Raw genomic sequence first — 13,911 nt, 5'->3', positions numbered from 1 at the left:
ATCCTTTTTTTTTTTTTTTTTTTACAAACCTTTACATTACTGTTAGTTGTCACTGATCCGGTTGAGGAAACACAGACAAACTAATCAAATTGTGGCAATTTTTTTTCATCAGGTGTCTCAAACCCATCTTGAACTTTTATCAGTTTAGTTTCTTGAAATATCACCACAGCTGTATTTAGACACCTGCAAGAAGCTCCAGTTATTATGAAACATAACTATTATTGAAATACTCTAGGTCAAAAATAAAATAAAATGGTCACTCAGAACAAAACCACGCAGCTTAATGTAGAAATTTAGTGAGACTGTAGCTGAAAATTTGTCTGTTTTTTCCCAATTTTACRTTGCCAACCAGTCTGAGTGAAATACTGACGTTAGCTCTTCAGTCCAATCAAAAGACTTCTGTTATTCAAAGAGCAACAYGTTAGATTAGACGTATTTTACAACATGTATTGTTCATATCCTTTCCACAGAAGCCCACTTTAGAAGTTTGATCCCTTTAATGTGACCGTATCACCTTTGTTCCTTCTTCTTCTCGCCACCAGGAATGCTACAGTCCCTTCGTGAATGGCAGCTTCTTCGAACACGAGGGCAAGCCGCTGTGTGAGGCGCACTACCACCAGTCCCGCGGCAGCATGTGCCAGGCCTGCCAGCAGCCCATTCTAGGCCGCTGCGTCACCGCCATGGGGGCCAAGTTTCACCCCCACCACCTCGTGTGCCACTTCTGCCTGAAGCCGCTGAGCAAAGGCTGCTTCAAGGAGCAAGAGAGCAAACCGTACTGCCACCCCTGCTTCATCAAACTGTTCGGTTGAACGCACCGCTCACAGATTTGCCCCAAAATTATTATTATTTTTTTTCACAATACTTTTTCTAATTCAGTCCAAAGGGGAGGATGGAGCAGGTCTCTGTTTGCTGCTTTAAAGAACCGAGGAAGAAAGGAAAGAATAGTCCAAAGTGTTTATTAGGAAAAAAATGATGCCAAATATTTTCCCTTGTATGTAAATATTTTACATATGAATTCAGAYTGAACACAGAGTTATTTTGCCAAAGAAAGAAAAGAAACAGGAAAATGTTTTGTTTCTATTAAAAAAATGTACCCCCCTCCCCAAGGAAGAAAAAAAACATTTTAATATATTTGCTTTTTTATACTCCAAATACACATTTCACTGCTTTAAATTTATATAATGTTTGCTAATGGCTGTATATGTTTATACAGTATTAATTACCACATGTTTAAAGCCTGATATTTGGTATTATTCTTTATCTATGGCTTTTTTCAAAATGCTCAAAAAACACTTCTACAGAATAAAGATGAAAACTTTTTCTGCTGTTTTGTGGTTTAATGTTTGATATAAAACTGGAAGAAAACAAAACTGATGACTGCTTAGTTTTAAAAGTGCCTGTGACGTCAAAGTTTCATGATAAATACAAATGAATTTCTGAAAAGATAACATTAATAACATTCCAAAAATAATAATAAATTCACATCACTGAGATAAAGCGTTGAAATAACAGGAAGTGATGTCATCAGAAATGAAAATTCAATTCAAAAATACTTTATTGATCCCATAGGGGAAAAAGGTCAGCGTTCAAATGTTTCAACAAGTAATTGGGAGTTTCCTTTTTAAAGAGTTGTCATCCCTTCCTGTTTCWCTTTGGCCATGCCCAGTTCAACAAATAAATGTCACTTTATGTGACAAAATGGATTAAAAAAACATGTATCAGGATATTTCTTAAATGCTTATTATATTTTCCCACAAACTCAGAAGCTAAGCTGAAAGCTATGTTTTTGTTTTGTGCGTCATTATTCAAGCTCCCCCATGCTATAAACAGCATCTGACCAGAAAACACTATTCGATAACAAAAACCTCATAAAATTGGAGAATGTTAATCAAAATAAAACACAGGTAAACCATTTAAATTAACCACAGATGCAATTTCATATTTTCGAAATAATCTCGTGTAATTATGACCTTTGGCCACCAGAGGTCACTATTTACTGTCATACACTTAAATATGTCGATTACTTCTATAGAAGCTTCTTGAACTGTGTTGTGATCGTTAGGGAGCAGAGCAAAATTGAAGTTTGTTTATTTATTTCAGTCATAAATCGAAATATGAGTATAAAACAGCAATTCATCCAATACTAAAAAAAAAAAATCCAATAATAAAAAAAGATCTAAAACAATTTTTAAAACTTTTTTAGAGACAGGAAAACCCTTGTCAAACGCTCAAGGAGGTTACGTCACGAGGTTCAGGTGAGCTGAGAGCTGCGCGCTGACGTGACCACGCCCCTCGCCTCACAGKTGTGTTCAATTAGGAGTTAATGAGCATCTTTCTCCGGCTGACCAGAGAAAGCAGGTAGTTTTACATGGAAAGTCACCGCGTGCTTTGGGCTTCAAGCGTAATAAACCTTTCCAAAAACACGCGATGAGCGATTCAGAACAGCAACAAGTAAGTCAGCATGATGTGATTTTAATTTGTGAAATATAATTCATATGAGCAAAAGGCTTGAATAAATCAGTGCATGTGCTTTTTTTAAAATCATAGAATAAGCAGTTTCATGAGTGCTTTTTTTTAATTTATTTATTTGACCATTTTTACAGGAAGCAGAAAATGTTAGTGAGAGTCCACCCTGGCCTGAGAATGGAGAAGCGTGGACTGATGAAGAGACTGAGAGCAGCATGGAGCTGCTGCAGGCCATGGCTGAGGAGGACGAGGACATAAATGTCTACAACGATGAGACATTTGGGATGGGTCTGTACACACTGCTATTTATTGGTGCTTTTGAGCCAAAACAGGAAAWATGGCTGATGTTTAGAGCTTTGTGCTCTACCAGTGGTTCCCAAAAAATGGGGTTGGAAAAATGTGGATCCTGAAACATCAAGTTGGGGTCTTGAAAGGATTTTCGGAATAAGTTTACGTTGGYCCACACATTGTGTAATATTTCATCCACATCAGAATGCAATAGGTAATGTAAAAATATCTCACAAACCACTTATTTGTTTTTAATTTCCAGTAAATAAAGATGTGTTAAAATGATTAAAAACAGTGGAATTACCTGTGGATAAAAAGTTGTGTAGGTATGTGACAAAACGAAGAAAATGCCAACTTTGTTTAAAATTGAGAAATAAAGGAAGTTATGCAATTTAATTTTAATAAGAGGCAACTTTCCCAGAATGACCCCATCAGATGTGGACTTTTTAAAAATCCTCGAGTGTCAACAGATTTTTATGAAAGTTGCTCAGGTTGTAGAAAAGTTTTTGTAGTGAAATATATTTTAGTTTTTTTTTTTTTTTTTTAATGAATGTCTGCAGTGTGATCTTTTGATTGCTGGAATCTCAAAAATGCACCAGCTCACCCAGTGATGGAGGATTGTCACTTGGTTCAGAAAGCTGTTCAACGTTATTCAGTCATTTAAGATCTAAATGTCAGAATTTAACCTGGAATAAGAGATCCTGTTCAGAGATAAAAGCTGAAACTTTTGTCTGCCTCACAGATCTTGACCCACGTGGGGCGGCAGAATCCCTTGGGTGCGGCAGCGGTCTGTTTGGAGAACTGTTGCCCGAAACGCCGCCACAGCTACCAGGTGCCAGCCTCCCGTCCCTCCCCAGCCCCCCCTCACCCCCTCCCATACGGAAGCCTGAGTTTGTGCTCAGGGCTGCTCCGTGGCAGCGAGGCAGGGGCCGAGGCCGGAGGGGGGGACTGGATCGGGGCCAGATGTTTGAGGACCCAGCGGTGATGAGGATAGTGGAGGGYCGTCCGAGCCTCATGGTGACGATCGTTCAGTTTCATATAGATGAGTCAGCTGGTTGTGACCGGGTTTAATCTTTGTTTTTGTTTTTGAAGAGTCTCGACAGTGCTATAGTGGACTGTGGGCATGCCTTGTACCGGAACACCTTTGATCATGATGTAAGTACGAATTTTAAATGATTTATTAGTTTCTTTTTATCTGCTACTTGGTGTGCTGCTTTGATCTCTTTCAACTGTTTTGTTTTATTTGTAGAGGATGACATCTTACAGAAAAAACAGAGTCTCRGGATCAATACTTCAGGTTAAAAGATCAGCATGTTATGTGATTTATTTTATTTTTTTTATTTTCCCCTAAAATCTTGGGTCTTGTATTAATTGTAGGACAGTGCCATAGTGTGTGTGATCGGTCACAGAGGCAGAGGTCAGCACATGAACCCCAGTTTCCTGGATTTACCATATCCCATTTCCTCCTACGGGGGCAGGAGAGGGGATCCCAGAGGGTCCTTTACCAGAAGGCAGTTTCATCAAAGAGGTCCCTCTCAGGTGGAAAACTTYTTCTGACATTGTAACATTTTATTTTGAGGAATGTTGTTCTTCACACAAATGACTTTGAGAAGAGTTCAAATCATTTGAGAGGATGAATAAAGAGGTTATACACACACACACACACACACACACACACACACACACACACACACACACACAACAGGACCAGGAAAAGATGAGGGACAGATGAAATTTGTTTTTTGAATAAGAAAATAAAAAATATTGGAGTTATTTACCACTAAAGTTAAATATTTGCTTTGTCATGTTTTACAAGTCATACTTAGGTGAAACAGGAACCTTTTCTCTTTTGAGCTATTTCTTTTTTGGAAAATCCTTATGAGGGTCACGTTCTTTGTAAATGCATGATGCTACAGTTATAAACTGATAAAGCTACAGTTGTCACTTACTTGGTGCACTTTTGCAAACATTTGTAAAACTCTGTAGATTTTTTTTGACAGTTGCAGACTTTTAAGAACACACCTCCAAAAATAAAGCATTTATTTTAAATGTGAAGCTTTGAGTAAATTAACCAGTGAGCTGCAAGATTTTTCAAGAATCTTCCTTTTTTGTTTAAACATAACTGTAGACTTAAAATAGAATTCTGTATGATTTTTTTTTTAATATAGTTAAAATGAGTAAAATGTAGAAGTGACACAATCTTAACATCTAAAGCATGTAAACATGGGTGTAAAGTGAAATAATTGAAGATTAAGTCATGATATCACTTCATCATGCTCTCCTGAGCAGCACATTGATGACAGTTGAAAGGAAAATCTGCCTTGAACTGGAAGAAACTTCCAGCATAAACGGGCTCAGGACTGGTGGCCATCTGCCTCGACCAGCTGGGTTTTGGACAGGAAAAAGACAGAAACACAGGACTGGTCCAGGGGTATTTTCCTCTGGAAGAGACAAAACCATGTTGATAGAAATAACTGTTACATGTAAAGGAGAGTGACCACATTTCCTCACTCTGCTGCTGTCTTTAGTCAGTTTGTCCTCCAGCAGCAGAACTAAGGAGTAACTCAGAAAACCAACACTGATGCACATTTGTACAATTACCTGAGACATTTGTTGTGACTTGGCTTTATATAAATAAATTCAATTAAATATTCAATTCAAACAAAAGTTATTTAATTTTTCTTTAGCTTTGCATTTATCTTGCAGATCCATGCACCTGTGATGCCAGGATCGCCCATTTTTTCCCATCAGCCACTGACCCCACGACATTTTAACCAGGTTTATTTCTTAATCTTATCTAGAGAAATCTGTTTATTCTCCATTTGTAACTCATCTGTTCTGCTGAATCAGACAGCGAGCTTCAGGTTTCCTCCAAACCACACTTGTCCCTCCACTCCTCTGGCTCCCAAGAGCATGCAGCTTCGCTTTGGTGCCAACTCGCCGAGACCCTCCTCTTTCTACAGCCCCTCGCTCAACTCAGTGGAGCCTATTGGGTGGGTTGTTGCATCTGTTTTTTTTTTTTTTTACCTGGGAGATCTGCCAAAGTTTTTTWTTTTTTTGGGGGGGGGGGGGGGATTCTTGATCACCCAAGTAGATTTGTTAACATAGGTTACATTAATTTGCATTTATATGGTAGTAAAAAATCATCAAATGTCTGCATTAAAAAAAAAATTAAAAGTAATTTACTGTACGTTTATGTTGGAGTGTCTTAACTTAGACTTAAGTTAAAACATAGACATTGTCTTAACTTTATGCTATAAAATGTCTGAAGTTGATGTAGCTTAACAAGCCGAGAGGCAACACAGTTCAGATTTTTTTCAAAATCTTCTGTACAATTTTTGGAGTCTTGTCCGTGGGGAAAATATTCAATCTTTTTGTACCCAACAGGTACCCTGGTCCCGTCACACAGCTTCATCCTCAACATAAGCGACTACTCGGTCAAAAACAACGGTTACTCCAAAGGTGGGCACTACATCAAGAGAAATTTGTACATTTATTTTCTCCCCCTCAACAGCGGTTGGTGATGGGTTAATTTAAATCCTGTTTGTAGAAAGTCTGAGGGCTGGGACCCATACTGTCATCTTATGACGATTAAAGAAAAGGAGTGGATCACCCGGCTGCTGATGATTCAGCTGCAGAGTGAGAATCCCTACCTGGAGGATTACTATTATCAGGTAGATTAATGGTGGTATTGGATTTAAACAAACAAATAAAAACGGTACGTTTACTTCCAAAGGTTTGAAAATGAAAAAAAATGAAATGTTGGTTTTACTTAACCATGTTATGTCAGCTGGTTCCACTTAACTGAGTTGATTTGAAAGCAATATACCAGTTTTTTAAACCAAAGAACATAAGTATGCTTTAAAGTAGATTTATACTTCCAAAAGTTCACACAAATTCCATGATGTCGGCTTTATATAGATTTGTTTTTATGGAATATTTTACTTAAAAACATGTTATAAATATATCAGGAAAATAAATTTCGAACAACTTTAAGATATTTGCAAGGAAAACAATTGAACAGTTCATTATTGTATTCATTATTCTGTTCATTATAGTAAATGAAACTTGGTGACTGATTAGTTTTGTATCCTGTCTTTATTTATTTTGTGTATTAATCTGTGACCTTTATTTTTATATTTGTATTTATTTTTTATTGTGTAGTTATTGTTTTGAATTTATGTGAACTACTGCATGTGTGTTTTGTGTGTACCCCAGGAAGAGTAGTTGCAAAAACTGCAACTAATGGGTATCCAAATAAAAAAAAAAAAAAGTGGAACCAGTTGACATAACATGGTTTAATAAATCCAACATTTTATTTTTAAGAGTGTGCTTTTAAAGAAATTAGGTGGCTTTGGCAAGGTGATATTTATTTTTAATTTTATTTTTTCAAACTGTGCTTTTAAGTATTGAGGTGGTTCAGTTTTTAAACTCTCCAACAGGAGTATTATCGCCGAATAGAAGCAAAGTTGGCCGAGGAGGAGCTCGGCATCAGGAGCAAGAAGGAGCCACCGAAGCTCACAACACCTTACATCACAAAAGTGGATGCCTACACACCAGGTTTCTTTTATGCTACTGAATCATATTTATTTAGTTGTTTGTGTAGCTAAAATGAACTTTTAAGTACAGATTTTGGAAGAAACTCAATTTTTTTTTAATGTAGTATCCTGTACTACACTGCTCCAGATTTTCTTAATTATAAATGTTTTTGTTTTCAGTGGTTCACATTGAAGGGTCTTTAGGCCAAGTTGCTGTATCCACGTGTTATTCTCCTCGTCGCGCCATCAGTGCAGTTCATGCAGTCCAAGCCCAGTGTCCGATCGAGGTCAGGCTTCTACTCTGCATCATCTATAGTTTATTAACCTGATCCTGCGTTTAAATTTTTTTTTTTCCTCAGGAACAGAAAGATACAAGACAACAACGATTAGAAGTTCTCAACAAAATAGAAAAGGTTCCTGCTTGATACTTGGATTTAATTTTTTTTTAAATGCAACCTTCAGAGCATCATTCTTTCCCTTCTTGCAGTTGTTCATAGTTTTGCTGGAAGTGGAGGAAACCGAGAGGATGAAAACCACAGTTTCTTCTGAAGCAGAAGAGAGAAGGTTGAGGGAGAAAAGCCAGAGGAAAGTGGAGTGCATCTACTCACAGCTGCAGCACCACAACTCTCCGTGAGTTTCTTTCTTTTTTTTTGTACAATTATCAAGTGCCATGTTGAACTGTAATAGTTTCAGTAAGTTCTACACTATAATTATCTTCTGAGCGGAAACATTAAATGCTAACTGTATATTTGATTCTTAATGTAGTGATTCAGGAGTGGAGTTTCTTCCTTTCCTGATCGTCTCAAAGGGCAAAAGGCTTCTCTCTCGTCTGCTCCCGTTTCTGAAACACGATGCAGCAGTAAAAATCCTGCACACTGTGACCTGCAACCTTCCAACACTGATGAGCAGAGACACAGAGGAGGTACGTCAGGTGTAAACGCTTAAGTGTAGAAAGTCTAAGTAACTTTATTTTCATATTTCCTATTATAATCTCTAAATGTACTCATTGAAAACACTTTTACAAAATTACTGGAAAGTTAGAATTTTTTTTAGTTTTCATCTAWATTTACCTGAGATCAAATATTTTGGTTTGAAATGATCAGAATTAATCTCTTCTGCATTCTAACATCATGTTCAGGCCCTTCCGGTCCTCTACCCACCCCTGCGAAACGTGATCAGTGGTCTGACGTTCAGTCAGCTCATTAATGTTCTCAAAGATCTGACTTCTTCAGAGTCTCTGTCAACATACGAGTGCCTCTCGCTGGCGTGTCAGAACAAGGTTTGTGTCCTGCGCTGTTAAACAGATCATTATTCAGTCACTTTTTTGCCTAGGGTTCTTTGTGACATTTGTTCTTTCCATGTTTTTGTTTTAGTTTGGACTGACCTTGCTGTATGCTCTTCTATCACATGGAGAGAAGTTGCTGTCCTCAGGTGTTCCTCTTGAGCCCAGCATTGGTGACTTTGAGACCTGGTAGGACTACTTTGACAAATCAATCATTATGGCTGTGTGCATTTTGAGGAGACTGTCATCTAGCTGAGAAATGTACATATTTTAATATAATTGATACTAAAATATTGATTAAATTTTTGATACTGCGCAGCCTTATTTCAATAACTGCAACAGCTTTCATTTGCAAGACTGCAAAATGAGTCTCTTTCAGATAATGTTGGCAATCACTAACCGTGAAATCCAACAGTTTGCCTGACAGTTCATCTGGACACTTGAGTCTCAAAGCAAAACTACAGTTTTAATTTAAGCTGTTTGCTCAGAAGCTGCACCTGTCAAATTAAATAGATGAGGGAGTTGAAGCCAAATACCTGAGAGTTCTAGTTTTATTTAAAGTTGAGATGATCTGAACTTTCTGAATTGTGTATTTTTTAGGACGGACATAATATTTCAGGTGGCGGGACAGCTCTCCCAGTGCTCACTGGTGGAGCCACTCCTGCTTCCCTCCAACCTGCTGACACTCTTCTGTCGATACCTGGACAAGCGTACCGTGCATCAGCTGAGAAGCAACATGGAGTAAGTCCTGTGCTTTAACAATGGTTCATTATAGATGCATAAAATTATATCAAAATCTCTCTTATTCAGGTCTGCAACTGGGTTCCTGGCTCTGCCATCCTGAGATGGTAGCCTATGAAAGTTCAACTAAAGACCAGGGGTTTTGAACACAGGAGTGAAATAAGGCCAGGTCCTCATAAAATACCCCAACCTCTTTTGGTTCTGATTACTTGCCCTCACCCGTCCCTTCACATTTTTGCACCTCAAACTGTTTCCCTTTTTATTTTCCTTTAATCGTTTTACTTTCCTCAGTTTGGTCTCCACTTGGCTACGTCATTATTTATTCTGTGTGAATTAATTTTCTAAGATAAACTTCCACTTCCCACATTCACCTTCATTTCATTGCTCTTGAAATTTCAGGATTAATCAATTAAAGATGTCTGATCAGAGAAGATCAGGTGGATTATTTAAGACTGTACAGCTGATGCTATTAATTAATACTGAAGGAAGTTGTCTTGACCCAACATTAAGTAATTTCATTTTATTTTGGGTTAGTTTGTAAAAAGGTATGTATTGTTTATACATGTGTAATTAAGATCTTTTTGATGTATTTTTCAATCTTAAAGGTTTCAGTTGTAAAAAGTTTTTGTTTTATTGTATTAATTTGGAAACGGATCATTTAATCTGCACCCTTGTACAGCACTTGCATCATGAATAAAAAACATTTGATCAAAGATTTGATAAAGTGCAGAAAAAGCCTCTTGGTCCACCCCCCCCCCACACACACACCCAAAGTATAAATCATGTTTTACTTCACAGCAAAATAAGATGCAATATTGAAGCATAATCCTGAAGTAAATGCTCCCATCTGTTACCTGAGTGTGACAGTTTGATGAATCCAGAGCACCTGGGGGAGGCAGGATGGTGAAACTCCAAACGGACTCGTCCCCGTTTRTTTAGGAGCCAAGTATGTGAGAGGTCTGGAAGGGACTTTAACCTCTGCTTGACCCCATAAGAACAGGATTTGGACTTTAAGTGAGGAATCTGTGTGAACGGTGAGAGATCTTCTCTTCTGACTCAGTTTTGTATTTGAGGCCGCCTAAACGCTTGTGTGTAATTCATCACTCTGGAAATGTCGTCTGAGAGAGGCTTGACCCCTTTTAGATTTTAGTTTTACTTTTTGAAGAACTGCTATTCATTAGATTTAGTCAATTTATGAAGTCCACCCCCCACCCCAGATTCTTTTAGTCAATGCTGCATATTTAATGTAGAAATTGTGAAACAATTAAATTTTAAATGTAGTTATTTGACAAACTTTATGAAACATTCAGTGCAGCTATAAGTGAAGGTAACACTAAACTAGATTCTAGTAACACTGACAGGATAAAAGTGCATCAAGTATCTGAGAAGTGAGGTAAAAACATTTTTCTGTAAATGAAAATGCGATCTATAAAAACAGGTGTGCRCCATCCTGGTTAAACAGTTTGATATAAAAATTAGTCTCAACGTAAAACTTTTTTTACAACTAAACTGAAAATATCTGTTGTGAGGAAGATGCAACAAGCTGGTCGCATAAGTGTGAACACCCTTTAGTTTACTCACATTCTGGTGAAATTAAGTGTTTTACCATCAGGCCTGATATTATTGTGTAGACTTTTATTTATGTTTTCACTGTACCAGTCTGGCTTTAAATTGTGTCCAAATCTTTGAGGATCATTATTGAATCACAGATGTTTCTACAGAGTTTTTATTCTGCCCAGAACTTATCATTTAGTGAGCTCCCTCTATGTGTTTTAATCGACTTAGTGTTTCCCTTCAGTGGGTTTATAATTTAGCTTTGTCTCTAAACAAGCAGGAAGGAGGATCTGGATGCCACAAACTTGCCACAGAGGAWGTAAAAGGAGGGACTCCTCAACAGAGCGTATATTAGACCCTAACAGGGGTGAGCGTCCCACTTCAGACAACCACCTTCAACCACCCCAGTCTCCTCCTGCAGGTTCTAAACCTGTTTCACTTCCAGGTTCACCATGGCAGAACGACTCATCTTTCTGAGTGTGTTGATGCTCTGCTTAGTGCTGGCAGCACACGCAGGAGGTGAGTACAGAGCTCTGGTGGGTTAATAACAGCTCATTAATGAGGTTGACAATTTTTCCAGGGTTGTTCATTGTTGTGGCAGTCTTTGACTTGTTCTGTTTAATGAAATGATGCACCTTTTTATTGTAAGCTTTACCTTTTTTAGTTAACAGAACTTCACTCCAAAAAATGCTTTACTTGTTGGGGGTGGGGGGCATTTTACTTTTTAATTACTTTGATTAAAAAATGAGATTCCTTGCTTTGTGTTGCCTTCACTGAAATGATTGGCACTTTTGCCTTACAGGTAGTTTGAACTTCAAAAAATGAGAAATTAGAGGCCTAAACCTTCCAGAAATGTCCTTTAATTTTAAAACTAATAAATGATTCACTGATCTTCTGTAAATCTTTTTTTTTTACCCTGCAGCTTGTTTTGTATTTCTGTCAAGCTTCCAGCTGAAAAGATTATAGCGTGAGGGTGAAATGTGTTCACTTCATGTCTGTGGTTTGTTGGAGAAAAGCAGAGAGAACCTCAACTTGAGTTATGAGCTGACTTTCAGCCAAAGATGTGGTGATGTGCTTTTCCCCCCCAAAAGTAGTCAAACAAATGCATTCAGTTTTAAGATTCTGATTTCATATATTTAAAGTCTGTCTTTTTTTTTTTTTAGCAGGAATCATGAGAAACTGAAACAAATGATTACATTATAAGACTATGCAAAATCAAATAATTCATCCATTACAACAGAATAAGTCAGGGTGCTGCACTGCCTGCCTGCAGTCCAGACCTCACTTAGTGAAAACATTTTGGTTCTTCTCAAAACAAAAATCCAGTAATGACCAGGATTGTTGAACATCAGTTATGAAAAAGATATTTCCCTCTAAATCCTCTGTGGTCGTCTCTGGTCCTAAACATTCACAGACTGTTGGAGATTCAACGGTAAACATTAGGGGTGCAACAATACATGTACCCGTATCGAACAGAGCTTTAGGTTCAATACACATTTGTGTCGAACAATACAGATTTTTATAATTTACTTTATCAACTTGTCTTCTGAAGATGCTCTGTGTTGAAGGATCAGTTTGTGTTCGACTACTTCACCTAGGCTGCATTTTTGAGCGCAGATCCACTGAGAAACTTGCTGTTTCAGCAACATTCAATTTAAAAACTACTTTTGAGGTTAAACAAATGTTTATAATTAATTTAAATTAATTACAAGTCAAAAGGGGCATGGACATTTCTTTTTGTGTATCGAAAAAATATCGAACCGTGAGACTAAAGTATCGAACCGAACCGTRAATTTTCTGTATCGTTGCACCCCTAGTAAACATGGATCTGTCCCGTTTTGGAGATGTTGGTGCCATAAAATTCAAAATTAACTTTTTTCCCCCCTCCCCATAAAAATTGTTCAGTTAAGTTTTAAATGTTGTGAATAAAATCTGCATTTATATTTTACATGTCATCCTGTGGTAACTTTAAAGAAAACTGTTGATAATGGGAAAATAAAATTACTTGCTAGATTGGGAGTCAAAATATCTTWAAAAAAACAGTTTCTGAAATGAGTCCTAAATTCAAAATGCAAGTACTTTATAGTGTCTTATGAGTTTATAAGACACTTTAAAGCACTTTATTGTCTTAAACTTCTTCACTAAATCTTTGCTGCCTGCAGTCAGTCTCTTTTGGTCTAACAGGGTTTTCCTGAGGAATGAGACGAATGTCTTCCAGGTTTTCAGGTTTGCCTGTCAAATTTCAAGTGGTCGTGTTAAAACCCAAGTCCCTGCGAAGCAAGCTGTAAAGCTTTTTTTTTTTGTGAATATGTAAAGAAACTATACATTTTACCTTGTCAGCTCAGTTTGTGGAATCAAAGGCAGTTTGGCTTCATTGGCAGCAGGAGTCTAAATCTAACATCCTTCTGTGAGAAGTTTCTTGTTTACTGGTTTTACAGTCACTCCATTGACTTCTGAGTCTGTCCAAAGTAAAAACTCAACATTTAATTGGTAGAATTTATTTAGCCAAATTATGTAAACTTAAGTTTTTCTTGAAATGCAGTTTTGAATATTAAAGGACATACCATGTAAAATCCACTTTTTAGTCAAATACATTTAGTTGTGTACTTGGAATCAAGGAGTGCAGAAAAGTTGAACTTATTTCTCTGAGTTTAGTAGATATCTTGTTTTGGTTTCTTTATTTCCCTGAAATATTACTTCAAATTATTTCTGGACTTACCAACTAACCAATTTGGTGGTCTTTAACTCTGAATMAGGCTCTGATTCCAACATGTAAGGCTGGATAGACAAGTCTCCTGTTGACAGGTTTTGTTTAATTTGTAAATAAAGCTTCTGCACCGCTATATAGTTGMATCTCTGCTTTCAAACTAGAATGGGGGAACTGTGAAGCACCTAATTTGGATTTAAAGAGAGCCTCAAAACAACTTGCTACATGCAGTCATATGAAAAAGTTTGGGCAGCTTCAATTTTCCTGATTTATCTTTATAAATCATTGATTGTTTGGAAAAAAAATCAGTTAAATATATCATACAGGGGACAAAC

The 13,911-nt window shown here is 37.2% G+C and overlaps 2 protein-coding genes across 3 annotated transcripts in view; both read left to right on the top strand.

Moving 5' to 3' along the window:
• LOC106521388 (transforming growth factor beta-1-induced transcript 1 protein) overlaps positions 1-1,320 on the top strand; it is a 15,315-nt gene extending 13,995 nt beyond the window's left edge. For both annotated transcript variants that reach the window (XM_014013935.1, XM_014013936.1), the window contains one exon: positions 543-1,320. In XM_014013935.1, the coding sequence (XP_013869389.1) occupies positions 543-809 (267 nt within the window). In that variant the 3' untranslated portion in view covers positions 810-1,320. The remainder of the gene's footprint in view (positions 1-542) is intronic.
• Positions 1,321-2,326: 1,006 nt separating this feature from the next.
• Positions 2,327-10,028, top strand: patl2 (PAT1 homolog 2). Its single transcript, XM_014013921.1, has 19 exons — positions 2,327-2,451; positions 2,604-2,754; positions 3,497-3,771; positions 3,847-3,909; positions 4,004-4,051; positions 4,132-4,293; positions 5,461-5,532; positions 5,605-5,747; positions 6,142-6,216; positions 6,305-6,428; positions 7,197-7,314; positions 7,473-7,579; positions 7,652-7,705; positions 7,780-7,922; positions 8,058-8,214; positions 8,431-8,571; positions 8,666-8,763; positions 9,175-9,315; positions 9,385-10,028. The coding sequence occupies exons 1-19, from the start codon at positions 2,428-2,430 to the stop codon at positions 9,416-9,418; spliced, it is 2,130 nt and encodes a 709-aa protein (XP_013869375.1). The 5' UTR covers positions 2,327-2,427; the 3' UTR covers positions 9,419-10,028.
• Positions 10,029-13,911: the final 3,883 nt, after the last annotated feature.

Source organism: Austrofundulus limnaeus, unplaced genomic scaffold (genome assembly GCF_001266775.1).
Source record: "Austrofundulus limnaeus strain Quisiro unplaced genomic scaffold, Austrofundulus_limnaeus-1.0 Scaffold108, whole genome shotgun sequence".
In the NCBI taxonomy this organism is placed as follows: Eukaryota; Metazoa; Chordata; class Actinopteri; order Cyprinodontiformes; family Rivulidae; genus Austrofundulus; species Austrofundulus limnaeus.
The sequence above is the reverse complement of the archived record's forward strand: the minus strand, read 5'-3'. Positions and strand labels throughout refer to the sequence as shown.